This window comes from Quercus suber, unplaced genomic scaffold (assembly GCF_002906115.3).
Source record: "Quercus suber isolate HL8 unplaced genomic scaffold, Cork oak 2.0 scaffold_7, whole genome shotgun sequence".
NCBI lineage: Eukaryota > Viridiplantae > Streptophyta > Magnoliopsida > Fagales > Fagaceae > Quercus > Quercus suber.
The window spans coordinates 2,547,957-2,570,077 of NW_027069473.1; the positions used below are offsets into that span (position 1 = coordinate 2,547,957).

The window sequence follows — 22,121 nt, forward strand, 5'->3', positions numbered from 1 at the left end:
GTTAGGGTTTATCCATAATAATTGGGTTGGGTTGAGTTTGGGTTAAAAGCAATTAGTTAAATGAGTTTTAATAGGTAAATGGGTTTTATATACCTAACTCAATTATGCTCACCCCAAACCCACTCATTTGACACTCTTAACTGCACAATGTGAGGATGGAATCGTCAAGTATGAGAAAAAAATAAGGGAACCATCTAAAGTGACAAAAGAACTATCATATGTGATATTAAAATCGGACAATGTGAGAATGGAACCGTCAAGTGTGAGAAAAATGTAAGGGAATCACCCAATGTGACAGAAGAACTGTCATATGTAATGTTGGAATCGCACAATGTGAGGATGAAACCTTCAAATGTGAGGAAAAAAAAGTAAGGGAACCACCAAATGTGAGAAAATAACTGTCACATGTGATGTTGAAACTGCATAATGTGCGGATGGAACTGTCAAATGTAAGAAAAAAGTAAGGAATCTATCAAATGTGAGAAAAGAATATTCACATGTGATGTTGGAACTACACAATTTGAGAATGGAACCGTCAAGTGTGAGAAAAAAAGTAAGAGAATCACCCAATGTGAGAAAAGAACTGTCATATGTGATATTGGAACCGCACAATATAAGGATAGAACCGTCAGATGTGACAAAAACAAGTAAGAGAAAAACCAAATGTGAGAAAAATTGTCATATGTGATGTTAGAATTGCATAATGTGAGGATGGAACCGTCAAATGTGAGAAAAGAATTGTCACATGTGATGTTGGAATTGCACAATGTGAGGATAGAACCGTCAAATGTGAGAAAAAAAAGTAAAAGAACCACCAAATGTGAGAAAATAATTGTCACATGTGATGTTGGAACTGCATAATGTGAGGATGGAACCGTCAAGTGTGAGAAAAAAGTAAGGGAACCACCCAATGTGACAAAAAAACTGTCATATGTGATGTTGGAACTGCACAATGTGATAATGGAACTGTCAAGTGTGAGAAAAAGATAAGGGAACCACCCAATGTGACAAAAGAACTGTCATATGTGATGTTGGAACCACATAATGTGAGGATGAAACTGTCAAATGTGAGAAAAAAAAGTAAGGGAACCACCAAATGTGAGAAAAGAACTGTCATATTTGATGTTGGAACTGCATAATGTGAGGATGAAACTGTCAAATGTGAGAAAAAAAGTAAGGGATCCATTAAATGTGAGAAAAGAACTGTTACATGTGATGTTGGAACTGCACAATATGAGGATGGAACTATCAAGTGTGAGAAAAAAAGTAAGAAAACCACCCAATGTGAGAAAAGAACTGTCATATGTGATGTTGGAACCGCACAATGTGAGGATGGAACCGTCAGATGTGAGAAAAAAAAGTAAAAGAACCATCAAATGTGAGAAAAGAACTGTCACATGTGATATTGGAACTGCACAATGTGAAAATGGAACTGTCAAATGTGAGAAAAAAGTAAAGGAACCACCAAATGTGAGAAGAGAACTGTCACATGTGATATTGAAACTGCATAATGTGAGAATGGAACCGTCAAATGTGAGAAAAAAGTAACCTGGTGTAGCAGGTTACCTACTAGTGGGTATCGTACCCCCTTTTTTTGGGGGGGGTACTATAGAATTACTCATATATAATTTGTATGTTCAGAGTTTTTTTTAATTATTGACTTGGTAACACTAACAGATTTATTTTTTAGTTAGAAGAATATTAGATGCGTAATGAGATAATAAATATGGCTTTCAATTTTTGTGTTTTACGCTATTTCCTTCTGAAACCTCGAGCTACATATGAATCTTTTTAGAGTTGATGATTTTTTTTTTTGGTAAATAAATTTTATAATTTTAGATCATGAAAACTAATGTTTTATAACTTCAGATCATGGAAACTAATGTTGAAAATTAGTGGTTCATAATGTAGTTTGACATTTGGGTTTTAAAATTTGTCAAATATATATGAATTGTTCTAATGGATGGAAATGGTTATATTGTTTTCCTTACATGTCAAATTTTGTGTCGATCGGATATTATTTACTATATGATTTGTAAACTTATATTTTATGCATAATTTTAAACTACAAAAATTTACAATTTAAACAATTTGTTGATGATATAGCAATTGATTTTTAATTTTCTAGAAATTTTGCAAGTATGAAAAATATACGAAGAAGATGTCATCCAATGGTGTGGATTTATCAAAATTCATCTCCAATAAAAAGATATTGAGTAAAGTTGTAGTCTAAAGTTACAACTAATTTTGTAACTAAACTTTGTCCTTATTTTAAATTCATAATGAAAATTACTTTGTGGTTGGCACTCAGAATTAAAGACCAAAAAAAAAGAGAAACAAACAGTAAAAGCTATGGTAGCCAGTGCTTTCCCTCATGGTGAATAAAAAACACGTTTTAAAGAAAGAAAGAAATTGAAATTTTTGTTTTATTAATAATGTGAGGATATATTTGATGGAGAGATATAGATAAAAATAAAAAGAAAGGAGAGCGTAGAGGGTAGAGGGCCAATATAAAAATATACCAAAATTGTTATCTTTCAATCACTTTTATCCTCTTTTCTCACCTGGCCTCCCTCTACCTAGGTAACCCAGCATAAGATAAATTGAAACTTCAATACAATTTCACATCAAAATCTAATATTTTGGGTCTTATCAAATCAATCAAAAAAAAAAAAAATATATATATATATATAAAAACAGAGATCTCATGCGGGAGTATATGAGATCTTGTTAAGTAGCGCTCTAATTTTGCATTTAGCAATTTTTACCTCTTTCATTAAGTTTTTTTTTTTTTTACTGTTACCAAAAAATTCACATTAACTTATTTTATTATTATCTCATTAATATCTCATTTATTGCCTAAGCTTACACCACACATTTCTTTATTCTTCATATCTTTTAGCATATCTACTATTTTAGTATTTTAGACCTCATGCGAAAGTGCATGAGGTCCTATCAAGTGGCGCTTTAATTTTGCATTTAGCATTTTTTACTTTTTTCATTAAGTTTTTTTTTTACTGTTACCCAAAAGTTCTCCTTAACTTATTTTACTGTTATCTTATTAATAACTTAAGCTTACATCACACTTTTCTTTATTCTTCATATCTTTTAGCATACCCATTGTTTTAGTATTTAAAAAGAAAAAGAAAAAAGTAAGGACTAATAATAATAACTAATCATATAAATAAAATACCTGAGACTAACAAAACATTTGAAAGAGAGAAAAAGAGGAATTTGATGGATCACCACCTCCGTTATATTGGCCTCCCACCACCATCAAGACATTGAAACCCCTATGGGTAATTTTTTTTTTCCTTTTTTCTTTTTAAATTCGGGGATTAAATATGATTTAGGTTTAGGTAATTTTGTTGGATAGTTTTTGTTTTGGGTAAATAAGTAGAGAGAATATTTCATTTATTGACTAAGCTTACACCACACATTTGTCTATTCTTCATATCTTTTAGCATACCTATCGTTTTAGTATTTTTTTTTTTAAAAGCAAAAAATAATAATAATTAAGGACTAATAGTAATAACTAACCAGCTAAAGCCCTGAAGAGAGATAAAGAGACAAAAATGTTGTGGATTGTTAAATAAAACACATTATTTCACTATATATTACCAAAATGAAAGACCTGAGATTGACAAAACATTTGAAAGGGAGAGAAAAAGGAATCTAAGGGGTCGCCACATTTGTTATACAAGCCTCCCACTACTATCAAGACGCCAAAACCCCTATGAGTAATTTTTTTTTCTTTTTAAAATTAGGGGCTTAATAATGATTTAGGTTTGGATAATTTGGTTGGATAGTTTTTGTTTTGGGTATATAAGTAGAAAGAATATTTGAAAGACCTGAGATTGACAAAATGAAAGGCCTGAGAATATTTCACTATATATTACCAAAATGAAAGACCTGAGATTGACAAAACATTTGAAAGGGAGAGAAAGAGGAATCTAAGGGGTCGCCACATTTGTTATACAAGCCTCCCACTACTATCAAGACGCCAAAACCCCTATGAGTAATTTTTTTTTCTTTTTAAAATTAGGGGCTTAATAATGATTTAGGTTTGGATAATTTGGTTGGATAGTTTTTGTTTTGGGTATATAAGTAGAAAGGAATCTAAGGGGTCGCCACATTTGTTATACAAGCCTCCCACTACTATCAAGACGCCAAAACCCCTATGAGTAATTTTTTTTTCTTTTTAAAATTAGGGGCTTAATAATGATTTAGGTTTGGATAATTTGGTTGGATAGTTTTTGTTTTGGGTATATAAGTAGAAAGAATATTTGAAAGACCTGAGATTGACAAAATGAAAGGCCTGAGAATATTTCACTATATATTACCAAAATGAAAGACCTGAGATTGACAAAACATTTGAAAGGGAGAGAAAGAGGAATCTAAGGGGTCGCCACATTTGTTATACAAGCCTCCCACTACTATCAAGACGCCAAAACCCCTATGAGTAATTTTTTTTTCTTTTTAAAATTAGGGGCTTAATAATGATTTAGGTTTGGATAATTTGGTTGGATAGTTTTTGTTTTGGGTATATAAGTAGAGAGAATATTTGGTGCGCAATGTAAAGCTATATTCTACCATGGTTTAATTTTAAATCCTCTATAAGATACAATTATTTTATTACTTTGAGTTTTGAAATTTTGGATTTTAATAACATTCCAAACATGTTATAATGCTAATTTTTAGGGAAAAATTTAATTAAAAAAATATTTTTGTAATATTCAATAATGTTTATACCTTTGGCAACAGTTTTTATAATTGCTCCTACATGGAACCTATAGTAGCAGTTGTTTTTTACTGCAATAAATAATTTATAACAAAGTGTATGAATGAGAGAACTAGCGGTTTTTATTTTATTTTATAACAGTATTGTATAAAACTATTGTTAAAGAATAGGGAAAATTGCACTTTACCCACCTGTGGTTTGGCTATTTTAACAGTGCCCACCCGTGGTTTAAAAGTTGTCACTTAACTCACTTGAGGTGGCCTTCGTTAGACCTCCGTTACCCACCTCTACCCTTTTTGTTAGAAAATCATCTTTACTATATAAGCCAAAATTAGAACCAAATAGAACCCTAAAAAAAAAAGGAACAAGCTCTCTCCCTCTCTCTCTACCCTAGAACCCCAAACCCATTTCCTCTGTATCAACTTGATCTTCGGCCATGGACTTGGAATCTAATTATGAAATTGCCCCCACTACTGATATCATCTACTCTCGCAACTTTACCAGAGTCGCTTTACAAGTAACGCTGAATAAACCACCCAAAAAAAAAAAAAAATGAAACTTCCTAAAACCCTAGAAATTATCTCTCCTTTTTTAATCCTTGGTTTGGTTTCTGAGAAAACCAAAAGGAAAATATAATTTTCTTTTGTGTTAATGGAATTGGAAACAATTTACTAAACAAAAGGAAAAAAATAATAATAATAGAAGCTTTTAGAGAGATTGCAGAAATTCGGTGTCTTTATTCTCTGATTGGTTGCTGAGAAACTGAAGGAAAGGAAAATAGAAAGTTAGTGTGTGTCAGTGAGAATTTAAATTTGATTAGTTTGCTAGTTTCGGTCACTTTCTTCAAAGTTTCTAGGGAGATTTTGGAAATTTTATTTCCTTATTCTCTGTTTGTTTCCTAAGAAAATGAAGGAAAATGAATAAAAGGTTACTGTGTCAATGAAATTTAAATGTGATTAGTTTACTTGCTTCAGTTGATTTCGAAGAGATTATTGAAATTCTGTTTCTTCATTCTCTGTTTGTTTGTTGAGAAACTGAAGAAAAGGAAAAAAAAAAAAATTGTTGTAACTGAAAAAGTGAATTTTGAATGTAATTAATTTACTAGTTTCAGTGAATTTCTTTAATTTTTCATTTAGAAATTACATTCAAATTCTATTCCTAAATTTCTATCTGTGATCAAAGAGAGAGGTTTAGGGCTGACTTTCAATGTTCATTAGTCGAAATCCAACTGCATTTTGTTTGAATTTCATTTTCCAGATGAGTTATTGAAGGATTTGACGTGAGTGGTGAGAGCTCTGCGCGAACAACTTCAATTTTTTTTTTTTTTTTTTTTTTTTGGGTTTTTAGGGATCTTAATATAGAGAAAATGGGTTTGGGGTTCTAAGGTAGAGAGAGGGAGAGAGGGAGTTCCTTTTTTTAGGGTTCTAATTTTGGCTTATATAGTAAAGATGATTTTTTTAATGGAAAGGGCAGAGGTTGGTAACGAGGGTCTAACAGAGGCCACCTCAGGTCGGTTAAGTGACAACTTTTAAACCACGAGTGGGCATTGTTAAAACGGGCCAAACCACAGGTGGGTAAAGTACAATTTCCCCTAAAGAAATCTAGTAGTAATTCACAAAAATGCTGTTAAAAATAATTCATGCTAGAAATAAGGGAAAGGAATACTAACATTTTTAATTTTGTCTAGCAACAGTTTATAGAATTGCTACTAAAAAATCTATAGCAGTAGTTACATAACCGTTGGTATAAATAATTAATTCCAAAAGGAAGACCCTATGTACTAGCGATTTTTTTAATTCTCTAGCAACAGTTCTATGAATTGCTGCTAAATAATCTACAGTAGCAATTACATGACCGTTGGTACAAATAATTAATTCCAAAAGGAAGGGCCGTGTGTACTAGCGGTTTTTAATTCTCTAGCAGTAGTTCATAGAACTACAGCTAAAGAATCCATAGCAGCAATTACATAATCGTTGGTATAAATAATTAATTCCAAAAGGTAAGTGTAGGGACACAATTTGCAGCCCAAACCCAAGATGTGTGGGATATTGGTCCAGTGAGCCCAGTACAATAAATTTGTAGAGAGTGGATCAAAGAACTAGGCCCTAATAAATTTAAAAACGACTAGTATGGATTTAAAAGATGATCAAGTAAGAACAAGGCACGTAGGACTGAATGAATTCACTGTCGGAGGAGATAAATCTTGGTATAAACCAATATAATTGATTACAAATGCAACTTTTATTGCTACAGTTTTCTTTTTCTATTTTCCTGATCCTCCTCCATGGAGGGTCTCTTCTATTATACATATATATATATATATATATTTATTTATTTATTTATTTATTTATTCCCTTGGACCATTTTGATCCTACACTTGTTAATCATTTAAGCCCTCACTTGAGTGTCTGTCCCATTAGACACCTTCTTTGGCTTTCTATAAGTGGTGGTAGTCAAGGCAGCACTGTTCAGGGGTCTTCTCTACATAAATGCGGCCAGAAAGGTAGCTGCAGTGCTTTTAATGCGATGGTAGCAGCTTTCCCTTAGATATTTATGAAATCCCAGCCTTCTGGTACACTTGAGATATACGTCCCTGTTACTGGAGTATCCTGGAAGATTACCTTGATCAAATGGGATATACCTTTGATCTGCGTTTAGTTTATTCGAGGAGATATTTCCCCTCGGACCAACTTCCTATTTACATCTTGCTCATTAAATCCTGAGTCTGAATCACTCATTATCATCCGTTGCTTCTCGGATCAATCATGCTCTTGGCCAAGGCCCAAGGCCCAATAAATGTTTTTGGGCCTCCAATCCTACAGTAAGGTTGTGTATTGCTGCTATAGATGTTTTCTATACTAGCAATTCTTAAAACCGCTGCCATAACTGAGTCCAAATCTTCTGTCCCACTTTTCTTACTCCACTCTATTCTCCACCAATAAATACTTGCCACGTGTTCACCTAATTAATTAAATACTATCATTATTGACTTATTAATACTACAGTTATTAATTAACAATAGTATTTAATTAATTAGGTTAACACGTGGCAAATATTTATTGGTGGAATATAGAGTGGAGCACGAAAAGTTGGACAGAAGATTTGGACTCGCTATAACCTATAGTGACCTATAGCGATGGGAACTTAACAACGGTTATTCAAGTTGTAGCAACAATTTAGAAAACCGTTGGTATAGACCTATTTGACTTTTAGCGGCAGTTTTTAATAGTTTTAGTAGTGGTTACAACTACTTCTAAAAATCAAGTGTTTTGTAGTATCCACACTCTAAATAATAATTGTTATCTTAAATATTTATAATTCACATAATAATATAAAATTTACAAAAGAAAAAAAAAGTGAAAAAAAAAAATTTACTCAATACTTGATTTCTTAAAAGTAAAGTACCATACAAAAAGAAAAAAAAAATGATAAAGATAAATCACTTTACAATTCACATTCTAAATACTAATTACTATTTTAAATATTTATAATTTACTTAATAATATAAAATTTACAAAAGAAAAAAAATGAAAAAAAAAATAATTTTACCCAGTACTTGATTTCTTGAAAGTAAAGTACCATACAAAAAGAAAAAGATAAAGATTAATCACTCTAAAGTCCAAACTCTAAATACTAATAATTATCTTAAATATTGTTAATCCACTCAATAATATAAAATTTACAAAAAAAAAAAGGAGGAAAAAAAATTTACCTAGTACTTGATTTCTTGAAAGTAAAATACCATACAAAAAGGAAAAAGAAAGAAAGAAAGCTAAAGATAAATCACTCCACAGTCCACACTCTACCAATTACTATCTTAAATATTTATAATCTACTTAATAATTTAAAATTTACAAGATTAAAAAAAAGTGAAAAAAAAATTACCCAATACTTGATTTCTTGAAAGTAAAGTACCATACACAAAAAAAAAAAAAAAAAAAAAAAAGATAAGTCACTCTACAGTCCACACTTTAAATACCAATTACTATCTTAAATATTTATAATCCATTTAATAATATAAAAGTTACAAAAGAAAAAGTTACAAAAGAAAAAAAAAGTGAAAAAAAAAAAATTACTCAGTACTTAATTTCTTGAAATTAAATTACCATACCCAAAAAAGGAAAGATAAAGATAAATCACTCCACAATTCACACGCTAAATACTAATTACTATCTTAAATATTTATAACGAACTTAATAATATAACATTTACAAAAGAAAAAAAATTTACCCAGTACTTTATTTATTGAAAGTAAAGTACCATACAAAAGAAAATGTTACATAAAAAATTTATAATGAAATTTTATAACAATTTAAACTTTAAAGTGGTTTATTTATTTATTTTATAGATAGATGATGGAGGAGGGAGAAATGTGGTTCAAACTTCAAACTCTAGAGATAGAGTGTAACAACAAAGAATAAGTCCATATATATAAAAGCAGAGATTTTATGTGAGAAAGCATGAAGTTTAGCCAAGTGGCGCATTTTATGTAAAGAAAATTGAAATATTCTCAAGTGCCACATCAAAGATAAGAACAAATTAAGTGTTGATTTTTTTTTTTTTTAATTTGGTTCAATGTTTTAAGACTTTTTATAATTAAAAAATAAACATCCTTTGTATCATTTGGTTCAATATTTTAAGACTTTTTATCTCCCACACATACATGCAAAACTCTTTACATTTTAATTTATCATTATCACCTCTTACACTTCTACCCCTTTATATGTTCCTACCCATACCCCTTCATGTCATCCCATGTCAAATACACACAGCCCAAAAATGATTTCATTTACCTTTAATCTTTTGATGACACCTACCTAGCTGTAACATTGTTATCTCATCTAATCCTAACTCGTATAAGTTGGTTACAACCAAGGAAGGGGGGCTTGCATTTTATATTGAGTCACATGACAATTACAATTTTGATGTTAAGGTCATACGTTGTGGATTTGTAAGTTTTGTAAATGATATGATTGACTATGGGTGTTTGTAATGTGTATATTGTTTTAGAATTAAGGAAAAAAAGAAAGACACATTTTATATCAACTTTTATTTTACAATATTCCTCCAAAGTTGTTTTATTTATTTATTTATTTATTTCTCATTACTTCAATTGAATAATTATAACGGATATGTGTGTGTAATTTATAATATTTTGTTTTTTTATGATGAACATATTACTAATAAAGTTCTATAACAATTATGCTATAATACATATATAATATTCTCTAAAACTATTTTACATAAAATATTACAACATTATCCATACATCGCTCAAATAACTTACTAGTTGAGATAAATGTGACTGTCTTATTTAGCTTAGGAACACTCATAATTCATAAAGTGCATGCCAAAATAGTAAAATCACAATAACTGCAATGCATTTTCTAAAATAATAACAATAATAATAATAACTGCAATGCATTGTCATTAAATCAATGGAGCATTTGTTACTTTATTATTCCAATCCCCCCAAAAAAAAATGTCACTTTATTTATTTATTTATTTTTTTTGCTGAATAATGTCACTTTATTCGTACAATGACTGATGGGTCATGCAATGGACAAGATTCACAAGTTATGACTTCTATGTGAATGTTGTTACCTAAAAAAAGCTAAGGGGGTGGTCATTAGAGAGGTTGGGGTGGGTTTTGGTTGCGGTTTTGTGGTGGGTTCAGATCAGGGTTGAGGTTCAGATCGGGGTTGCTAGGGTGGTGGGTTTTGATTACGGTTTTGTGGTGGGTTTTGGCTGCAGTTTGTGCCATGGGTTTTTTATTTTTTATTTTTTTATTTTGGTGGTTAGGGGTTGAGGTTGTGGTAGGTGGTGGTGGCTTTGGTTGTGACCGTGATTAGAGGTGATGAGCTTGAAAAGCTCAAGTCATGGAGGTTTTGAGAGCAGAATATCAAAGAGAGGGAGAAGCTTCTAGACCAGGTTGAAAAAGATGGAGAGACAGTGGAAGAGAGAGTCAGAGGGAGAGTGAGAAATAATAATAAAAAATGAATAAAAAATAATAAATAAAGAATATTTAAATTAAGTGTTAAAAAAATAGAAGTTTTGTTGTAAAGGATATTGTAAAGTGACGTGTTATATGTTATAAAGTTGATTTTTGAGATGGTAAATACTAAATTTTTTAGAAACTTTGATGGGAATGCTATAAGTGGACTCTAGAAATCCTAGCACATACTATCTCACTCAGGACCAAAAATCGGGAGGCAGCACTTATAGAATATTCCATGATCTGTAATTTCACACTAAAGGGCCACAAATATGTATCTACACAGCTTGCTCTAAAGGGCCACAATAACACAAACGAAAATTGGTGGATGCAGTTGATTTTGGATAACGTGGCCCAATCCTCCAATAGCATGCATTCCATGTAAGCAAATCTAACTCCAACAGTAGCTTTGCCCCTCCCTTATAGCCCTTCACATGAGACCTCGCCATTTAACAAAATTCCAATTCTCTCCTTGAGTCTTGGAGAAAAAATGGCAGTGGCTGCCGATGGCCGGATTTCCCTCTCAGTTGCCGGACAGTTACGTGGTGTGACAAGGCTGGCCGGGAGGAACTGGGGGCTTGTAAAGTTTTGTGATGGAGAAATGATGGGGAAGAAGCTGAAGCTGACACAACAAGTTCAGCAAGGAAGTGGTGGCAATAAGAATGTTAGGAGACATGTTTCTATGTCCCTTACTGCTGATATTGTTGGGGAGTCCAAGGTGAGCAATCTGAATACACACCAAAGTGTGTGCTTTAGCTCATGGTACATACGAAGTTACAAATATGCAAAGTATAACATTTTTGAGTAGCTAATTTGTTGCAATAGTAGAAATGGTATATCACACAACTTTGGTACATTTTCCTAAGTGTTGTACTTTAAATTCAACCATGTAATTACATTAACAATAGATGTTATGGTTGAATTTATTTTTCATTGGAGAAGATACCGGTGTTTGTGCTATATTGATTAATACAATCATGTAATTGAATTGAATTGAGAAATCTAAGAAGTTTGTCAAATGTACTTATAGTTCCTTTTGTATTCAATAGAGCCTGTTTAGTTTTTCAAAATTTTGAACGTTTGCATAATCTGTGAGTATATTCAACTAGTGGCTCTCAGAGTTTGAATTATGGGGGTGTTATGTGGTGATGCACCAGGCGAATGTTCATGACATATCAACCCCATCTCTGCTCAGTTGCGGGCCTGCGCTGAAAAAGAGTTTGGGCTTGATATTTGCTTGAGTTTGACTAAACCCAAGCCCATGATCCACTATGATCCAGTTAGAATCCACAACCTGCGAACTGTTTATTTCTGAAAGAAAAAGAAAAAACCAAGAACTTTGGGCCCAGGATTAAATTTGTAATTAATAATTGTAGTTCTTTGCTATCTATAAGGGTAGAAAAAAAAAATCATTTTTGGAATAGATTTTCTATATGATTGTATAGCTCAGCCCAGCATTGCTGTCCAGACATTTATTTAAGGCCATGGCCCAAGACACAGAAAATACTTTATTCCATAAATGGGCCATCTTAATATGTCCAGCAATATTGTTGGGTAAGCCTTGAAAGTGTTACTGTATACTAATAGACCCAAGAGATAAATCTACATTATTAGTTAACTATTGGGTCACAATGTCACATACGATATGGTCCACTATATGATCTAAAATAACAGTCCACAATGTGGGGTCCAATATTGCAGTTGAGGGACCTAGAGATGGAAAAGCGGGACCCACGGACGGTTGTGGCAATCATACTTGGTGGAGGTGCTGGTACTCGTCTTTTCCCACTTACTAAACGCCGTGCCAAACCCGCTGTAAGTCTTTATTTTTGCACATTTTTCATGCATGTATTGCTCATCAAAGCCTTATTATTATGAAGCTACAATAAGTGCTTAACTTGTGTTACATGTTACTTTCGTGTCAGGTTTAGTGCACTGGAATATTGTATGCAAGTGAATATATCGTGTATATATACACATACTTCGTTTATGTTTCTTAAATTTCATGAGGCCTTTAAGTTCATACTTGTGGGGGGCACATTGGTTAGTCATTTAATTTGTTACATCCTATTGTAGGTTCCAATTGGAGGATCTTACAGGCTCATTGATGTGCCAATGAGCAACTGCATCAATAGTGGAATCAACAAAGTGTACATTCTCACTCAGTTCAACTCAGCATCACTTAACAGGCATCTTGCACGAGCTTACAACTTTGGCAGTGGAGTCACCTTTGGAGACGGCTATGTCGAGGTACATTTGAGACTTGATAATCATGCTTACCTCTACATGTGCGTACATACTCTTAGAATAATGGTTAAATTGTTAAATTAACAATTTTGTAACACTTCAAGCTTTTGGGATAAACAATAATTTATCATGGTATTAGAACAAATGGTGCTATGTTCGAACTCTATCTCAACTTTAGAATACTAGTTAAATGGTTTCTAAAGATGGTAAATGTAAGGACACACACTAGCTCGGTGATGTTTAGAATGAACAAGGTTATATTTGAAAAGTACCATGGCATGGAAGAAAACTCTAATAGGTTGTTTTGTTCAATTGCAGGTTCTTGCAGCAACTCAAACTCCAGGAGAGTCAGGTAAAAAGTGGTTTCAGGGCACAGCAGATGCTGTACGACAGTTCCATTGGCTTTTTGAGGTAATTGATATTAGCATTTAATTAGGATGACAAGATTTTTGAAATGCTCTTCCATGTAAGATATATATTTTAAGCTGTTTGGACAACTTTACTATTGCAAATTTGCTATTGTATACTGGGTTGTCTATAGGGACGAATCAATTTTGAAGATAGACTCATTTGACATATGAGATAGTCCTCCTCATTTTGGTTCAATTTGCAGATTCAAGAAGCTCACTTCATAACTTTCTCTCTTAGCTAGAATCAATATTCGGTACATAAATATCCAACCCAGGGACTCACTGATAATCTCTCTTCATAATGGGCATTGTTAGTCTCAGCTTTCGATTAGTATTTGGAATATAGTAAATATAATTTCTTATTCATCAAAAAGAATGTTCTGATGTCAAAGGATACACTGAAACAACGGGAAGACACATGAAATCCAAAAAAAATTTATGTAGAAGGTTTTAGTCATCTACAATTAAGCAGATGGACTTGTAGTTGAAAACTTAATCAGCATAGAATGCGAGTAAGGCTTTCCTTTCCTCACAATCTGTGAAGGGAAATTGGGGTGATTCACTGCATCAGGGAAACCTTGAGTCTCCAAACATAGTCCTGCATGTGGTTTATAGATGTATCCACCTTTTCCCTTAAAATCCTTATTCCAGTTGCTTGTGAAGAATTGCAAGCCTGGAGCAGTTGTTGACAGCTCCAATACCCTTCCTGACTTCTTATGGTGCACCACTGCTGCGCGCCTCAGTTTATTGCCCTTGCCACCATTAAGCACATAGTTAATATCATAACCGTTAGACAGCTTCTTGATCCTGCTTCCAATGGTGTGGGGCTTGAGGAAATCATACGGTGTTCCAGTTATTGGCACAATTTTGCCAGTGGGAATAAGCTGGCGATCAACAGGCGTGATGTGAGAGCCAAATATCTGGATTTTATGAGACAGGATATTGCCGCTGTTGTGGCCACCTAGGTTCCAGTAAGTTTGTTGTGCTAGATTCACTGGTGTAGGCTTGTTTAGAGCATTGGCTTTCAATGTTACTATCATTGTATCATGTCCAACGAGCATGTAGTTCACATTGACAACTAGATCACCTGGAAATCCTTGCTCGCCATCGAAACTTCGATAGGAGAACTGAATGTAGGGATGACTTCCTTCTTTTTGATACCTGACCACTCTCCAAACAACACGACTGAATCCTCTAGAGCCACCGTGAATTGTGTTGTGTCCTTCATTAGCAACTAGTTTATGCAAGTTCCCATTTAAAGTAAACTGAGCACCTTTGATTCTATTAGCAACCCGTCCAACAATTGCACCAAAAGGCGAGGAGCTATTGATGTAATCCTTAATTGAATCATATCCAAGAACAACATCAGCCATTTGTCCATTTTTGTCAGGAACAATAAGGGAGACAAGGGATGCACCCCAATTAGTGAACTTTGCAGAGATATTTCCATTCTTGAGCTCATATACCCCAATTTTTTCCTGCGCTTTATGGCAATCAACAAACCCTAAAGCAAATAGGATAATGAAACAAAATAGAACAGAGATCTTGGCCATCTTTTAATCAAGATAAGGCCAAAGATATGTTTTTTTTTTGTTATAAGAGACCAAAGATCTATTTTGATGAATGTCCAAGTGGAAAATGGTTCATATATAATAGTCCAGGAGATTAATAAGTGAAGATTGAAAATGACAATGAATTAAATAGGTTTTGGAGGTTATAAAGATAAAGAGAGAGGGAAACGTTTTGGTTAATTAAATAACTTTTAAGCTTCTTTACGTTTGTATTGTGGTGGAAATTTATGTTGCATTAATACCTTTGCATTAATGCGTGGAGATTACCTGCGGTTGATATTGGTAGAAACCTTAAATCCCATTATATATATATATATATATATATCTATCTATAAACTAAATATAAGGCTGCATTTAAACGACCAATTGAAATTGGATGGAAACATTGGTGTCTACATTGCACTTTGAAATTAAAAAATTCATTCCCCAACTTCACTGACCATCCATGAAAAAATAAACATGGATGCTGGACCGTCTAAAGGGTATGGTGATATTTAATATGGATTCTATGCAATAGGATGCAAGAAGTAAGGCGATTGAGGATGTGCTGATTCTCTCAGGGGATCACTTATATCGGATGGATTATATGGACTTTATTCAAGTAAGGCACTGAATGAAGTTCACTTGAAAAGTGTTTTTTTTTTTTTTTTTTTCTCTTTCAGTTGATATATTCTTATACATTATGAATTATCTCTTCATTTTCAGAATCATCGGCAGAGTGGTGCAGATATCACCATCTCTTCTCTACCAATGGATGACAGGTATATTATTGTTTATCAAAGTTTCCCAAGTTGGGTGACTTAGACATGTATAGCTGACCACATAACCCCATTAAACTGGTTGGTCCTTTCTGATTAATGACACTCAGCTAGTATAGATGCATAGGCAGAGGTATTGAGCAGTTCAGGTTTTGCATATTTTCTCACATAAACTTTTATTGTTGCTGCCATTAATCCCAGAACTTGGCATTTTAATGTCTCTCCCAGTTCACAATAACTATGTCTTGCCTTTAATTATGATAATTTTTTCTGCTTTGTTGATAGTCGTGCCTCAGACTTTGGTCTAATGAAGATAGACAACAAAGGAAGAATCCTTTCATTCAGTGAAAAACCTAAGGGAGAGGATCTGAAGGCAATGGTAATCCCTCTTTCTGAATCATGGTAATAATTGAAATTATGATATCATGTCAACTTTAAATGGTATTAGGAACTTGAGTATTATGCTGACTCCATTATATGCTTCAGGCAGTAGATACAACAGTTTTGGGACTTTCGAAGGATGAGGCTCAAAAGAAACCATACATTGCTTCCATGGGAGTCTATGTCTTCAAGAAGGAGATTCTTCTGAATCTTTTGAGGTATTGAGCACTATGGAATTATTAATTTATGAATTCTATATGATAGAAGTGACTCCTTAGGCTAGTTTCACCTCAATGTCCCCTCTCTCCCTCACATGCACAAAAGATTTCAAATTAAACACAAATTTAGAAACACTTATTGCTATATTATTCTGGAGTCAGGTGGAGATTTCCGACTGCAAATGACTTTGGTTCAGAGATAATTCCTGCCTCAGCCTCAGAATTCTTCATAAAGGTCTTTATATAATCTTTTTTTTGAGTGCTCAAAACATGTCTTTCCATGAACTAGCTGGCTCATGGAGTGTATCATACATACACACATACATGCAGAGAACAATTATTATCTACTAAATATTCTGAACCTCATGCAGAATGTCTACTTGATATTCCTTTTTATAATATTTAGCATTTTTTTTTCACAGGCTTATCTTTTCAATGATTATTGGGAAGACATAGGGACCATCAGATCCTTCTTTGAAGCAAACCTTGCCCTCACTCAGCACGTATGTACTATATCTCACTCCTATCCTAGCCTTTTAGGGCTCATCATGTAGGATGCTTAAGAGACATGTAGTCTACATGAACAAAAGTCAAATTATTTCAAATTGGTACTTCAAGCTATAATAGATATTAATTGCTCAACTCAGTAAAATATGCAACAATAACCATGTTCAATTGTGGGGGGGGGGGGGGGGGGGGGGGCGGAGGGAAATTATGTAATTCTTGCTATGTTGCTCATTTCTTTCACATTGATTGTCAAATGAGGTAAAGAAGTAGGGTAAAACTTAGGTACAATTCTTTAGATGTTCTACATTAGCAGGGACGGAACCATGATTTGAAGTTGGGGGAGGCCAAAGTATAAATACAAAAAAGTTTATGAAAATCAAAACTAACATCTATTAAGAATTATGCATAATCATATCCCAGTGAATATTTTTCAGTGAGCGTATTGTCTGTTTTTAATTTTCAAATATTTGCAATTGCATCAACTGTTAAATCTCTATTTTCATATGACTACTAGCAGGTACAGGCTATATTTTTTTTCAAAAATTGGGGGGGGGGGGGTCCATGGCCCCTCTCTGCCCTAATGTGGGTCCGTCACTGTACATTAGGTTCCCCAATTAGATTTAAACATAGTTGCATTAAGTACAAACAATGTTATCTTTTCCAAGGACAATCAAATTCAATGCAGCTTTGCATTTGAATTTAATTGGGGAACCTTATATACTGCACCTAAGGAATTCTACTAAGTTTTACCCAATGAAATATATTGTCAAAGTATAATTCAACACTAATTTTCAAATTGGTTGTATTATCATGAACCTCCCTAACCTATATAATGACTTATTCTCTAAGAGAACTACTCTTTTGATTGTTTTCATGCTAATTGCAAGTAGCCATGATTGATGGTCTCATGTTTAAACAAAAATGCTTCAAGTGTCACATAGCATCTTTTTTTGTACTTTTCAGCCACCAAGGTTTAGTTTTTATGATGCAGCAAAACCAATGTATACATCAAGAAGAAACTTACCACCAACAAAAATTGATAGTAGCAAGGTAAGTAAATCTCTGCCTTTAATTTGCTCTTAAAGCTTTCAAATTGAGAAAATTATTACTTTGAGCATTGCTCACAATGTTTTTGCTATTTTATGAGCTAAGTTTTTAAAGCTGCATTAAGACACAAATGACATTGGTAAAAAAACCAATACGTTCTTCTAAGTGAGGAATCTACAAATAATGGGCATTGTTTTCAAGCAGTCAAGCATATATAACTTTTTTCTTTCAGTTTCCGATTCTAGCTTATCTTTCACCTGCTTCTAGTTCTTGAAGTATAACACAACTGCTAATTCTTATTCAGATAGTTGACTCAATTATATCACATGGAAGTTTCTTAACTAATTGCTTCATAGAGCACAGCGTTGTTGGTATCAGATCCCGAATAAGCTCTAATGTTCACTTAAAGGTATGGCAGTAGTTTCCATCATTACTTGATGATAGCATGTTATCAGAGAATTGCAGAATAGAATATTACACAACAAATTTCACAACTAGTAAGAAGCTGTCTTTGAAATGTTCTAAAGCACTCTGAATTAATTTATTTATAAGAAGTTCTAGATTCTGTTAATTTAAAATGATTTACTGTAGCAAAAAGAATATCATTTCTATATTTTGGTAATCTCTGTCTCTGTTCCTTATGTTTCTGAGAGACACTTTTTACTATGGCCCAATACATGCAGGATACAGTGATGCTTGGAGCTGACTTCTATGAAACTGATGCTGAAGCAGCATCACTTTTAGCTGAGGGAACTGTTCCAATTGGAATAGGAGAAAATACAAAAATCAAGTATAAATAGCTTGAACCCCTTTACACACACATGCACACGTGTGCACACACATGGTCTAATTCTTTTTCCATTTCTCTTTTTTCTAATGTCTCTTCTTATTACGATGCGCAGAGAATGCATCATCGACAAAAATGCCAGAATTGGGAAGAATGTTTTGATTGCAAACTCCGAGGTAGGATTCTTCATACCATTAGAATAGATTATGATGACTTCACAATAAACTAAATCTTTGATAAACTTACCTAATTTGTAGTCGCTATCCAAACTGATGAATAAGAAAATAAAAAGATGGCGATGATCATAATAGAAAATAATGCAACTGAGAATCTACAATACTGTTTAATTGCTCAGAAGTTAAAAATAAGGCTAGAATTTACTTTGAAGGAAAGTTCCTCCAACTTAAAAGCCTGCATAAGTGTACAGTGTTCTTTAAGTCACATGACCTACTAAAAATCTATGTAACTTGTTTAAATGATTTAATAATTTTGTGATTTAATATACATGGATAGTCTTCTGAACTGCCACGTATATGGTTGGAGATTCTTCCAACTTGGCTTTGAAGAAAACTTTGTCCGGTAAATAATTAGGATTTTCTATAATCTATGAAACAATCATTTCAATCTTCCATCTTCTTAGCCTCATTAATAAGCACATAGATATTTTCCAGTTAAGCCTTTTACCAATGATAACTAATTTGTAGTTGTCCAACCTGCACTTAGTTTACTTTTATGTGGAATTGCAGGGTGTACAAGAGGCAGATAGATCTTCTGAAGGGTTTTACATCCGCTCTGGTGTTACAGTAATATTAAAAAACTCAGTAATCCAAGATGGTTCTGTGATATAATAAATAAGTCTATCGTCTAAGTCAATTTTGGATTGATCAGGATGGAAAACAAGGAAAAAAAAAAATGAGACATTATGTTTACTACCATCAATGTAATGAAGGCGAATGAGATTAAAGCATGTTTATCATGTGAATGTGCTCAATCATTAACTGTTTCAGGAGAGAGCAATTTTTATATCAATCAGAGTAAATTCTAATTTCTTGAATGTATGTTGAAGCTTAAATACTTTGAAGTTTTCTGAAACTGACGACTTGGAAATGAAACTTTTGCTAGTTAACTGGAAATTATTAAGTAGAGACCTCATGCACGAGGTCTCTACTTAAGAGTGCATGAGGCCCTGTCACGCGCTCTAATTTTGCATTTACCATTTTTTTTACCTCTTTTCATTAATTTTTTTTTTTTTACTATTATCCAAAAGTTTGTGTTAACTTATTTTTACTGTTATTTTATTAATCTATCATTAATTGTCTAAATTTATACCACACATTTCTCTTTTCTTCGTGTCTTTTAACATACCCACAACTTTAGTATTAAAAACAAAAGCAATATATATATATATATATATGAGTTGAGTTCAAGTTATACCTGATGTAATTCTAAGCAATATTACACTACCCAATAACTTGTTATAGAATTCATATTTTGAAAATCTCACTGTTGAATTACATGTTCCATATATTTTTAACAATCATGCCAATTTTCATGTCAATTGGATGTTATTTATTATTTGATCTATAAACTCATATTTTATACATTGTTTTAAATTACAAAAATTTAAATTTAAAAAATTAATTGATGACATGACGAATAATCTTTGATCACCTTGAAATTTTGCAAGCATGAAGAATATATGAAGATAATGTAATCTAATGGCAGAATTGTCAAAATTTGCATCCAGTTAATTAAAAAATATTGAGTGGTGTAACATTACTTTGAGTTACACCAAGTGTAACTTGAACCCAACCCTATATATATATATATATATTTATATATTAAAGACTAATTGTAATAACTAATCAAATAAGGCCCAAGAGAGAAATAAAGAAACACAAAAATGTTGTGGATTGTTAAATGAAACACATTGTTTCACTATTATCAAAATAAAAGACTTGAGATTGACAAAATGTTTGTAAATCTGAGGGGTCGTTACCTCCGTTATACTGGCCTCTCACTACCATCAAGCCACCGAAACTCCTACAAGTAATTTTTTTTAACTTTTTGTTTTTAAATTAGGGGCTTAAACATTGGTTGGATAGTTATTATTTTGGGTATATAAATAGAAAGAATAATTGGTGCACAATGTAAAGTTATATTTTATCACGGTTTTAAATCATCTATAAGACATATGCATACATATTAATATTTGCCCGCACCATGTCTTATTGTCACACTATCGATGAGTGGAAAACAGTGAGAGAGTTGGACACACTTTCATTTCATAGTATGTAACACAACACAAATTAGTTGATTTTCATAGTTCTGTTACTCTTTTATATTTATTTTTGGTTTCATGACTTTTTTAAAAATAATTTTACCTTGAAAAGGCTACAAATGTGCAATGAAGCTATTAAACTAATTTTTAATATCTCAAAATGTATATGTTTTTTTACTCTAATTTAGTTTATGTTTTCTTTATAATATATGTACAACATTATTCAAAACCGTATTATATAAAATATCATAAAATTATCCGTGCATCGCATGGGCAATTTACTAGTTACTAATAAAATAAGATCATCTGGTTTCAGTTTTATATGGCATAGCATTGAGAATCAACTTATTTAAAGTTCTCAACATTACTAACTTTAAGCCCACGCAAATGCATGGGAAGAATATTTTTAGAAGATTTCCTTTTTGTTATAAATTATGATTTATATATACTTGTGCTAAGAATACTATAATACATCCATTAAAAATGTTAGAGAAAATTTCATAACTTACTAAAGGATTCCAATTGTAAAAATATTTTTGAAATGTACATATTTTCCCTTATTATGAATTCTAAATTATCCATACCATAAATTGAAAGAGAAAAAATTATGATTTTTAGGGTGAAATATTCATTATACAAACAGGATTAGGTTCATTATTATTAGTACAAGAAGCACATGATTTACATAAAAACAGATAGCTGAAGGCAAGGACTAAAACCAAACAAAAGGATAGTCAGTGCTTCTTCCTAACCAAGTTAAAAACAGCACAAGCAGGGACAGAACAAGAAAGTTTGCTTTGAGAGAACCAAAAAGAATACGGTTTATGCTTTCGTATTTTTTTTAATGTACGAATGAAAAAGTAAATTCAAGGCTAACTAGATGATGAAAAAGAAAATTAGTGTTCATTCCATATTAATGAAATATAAACAAAAGAAAAGATATAAAATAATTGTTTCACAATACAATAGAAAAGATATAAAATAATTGTTTCACAATACAATTTAAATAAATCATTTATTAAAATGAATTCTATATCCTTTTAAACCTTGAAAATAGTTCATTGTTTTTATACTAATTTACAGTAATTTCCTTTTCAATGTGCAAAATTAGATAGTCCTTTAGAAAATTTTCTTCCTTTTGTTCAAAGCCTAGTTTTGAATAATATTCATGTTGTAGT

The 22,121-nt window shown here is 32.4% G+C and overlaps 1 protein-coding gene across 1 annotated transcript; it reads left to right on the forward strand.

Moving 5' to 3' along the window:
• The first annotated feature begins 11,102 nt into the window (after nt 1–11,102).
• Nucleotides 11,103–19,716, forward strand: LOC112007588 (glucose-1-phosphate adenylyltransferase large subunit 3, chloroplastic/amyloplastic). The gene is made up of 15 exons (XM_024039957.2): nt 11,103–11,454; nt 12,438–12,551; nt 12,813–12,986; nt 13,302–13,394; nt 15,482–15,565; nt 15,670–15,725; nt 16,008–16,101; nt 16,209–16,321; nt 16,484–16,556; nt 16,744–16,824; nt 17,792–17,878; nt 18,180–18,284; nt 18,559–18,665; nt 18,778–18,838; nt 19,409–19,716. The coding sequence occupies exons 1-15, from the start codon at nt 11,227–11,229 to the stop codon at nt 19,508–19,510; spliced, it is 1,572 nt and encodes a 523-aa protein (XP_023895725.2). The 5' UTR covers nt 11,103–11,226; the 3' UTR covers nt 19,511–19,716.
• The last annotated feature ends 2,405 nt before the right edge of the window (nt 19,717–22,121 follow it).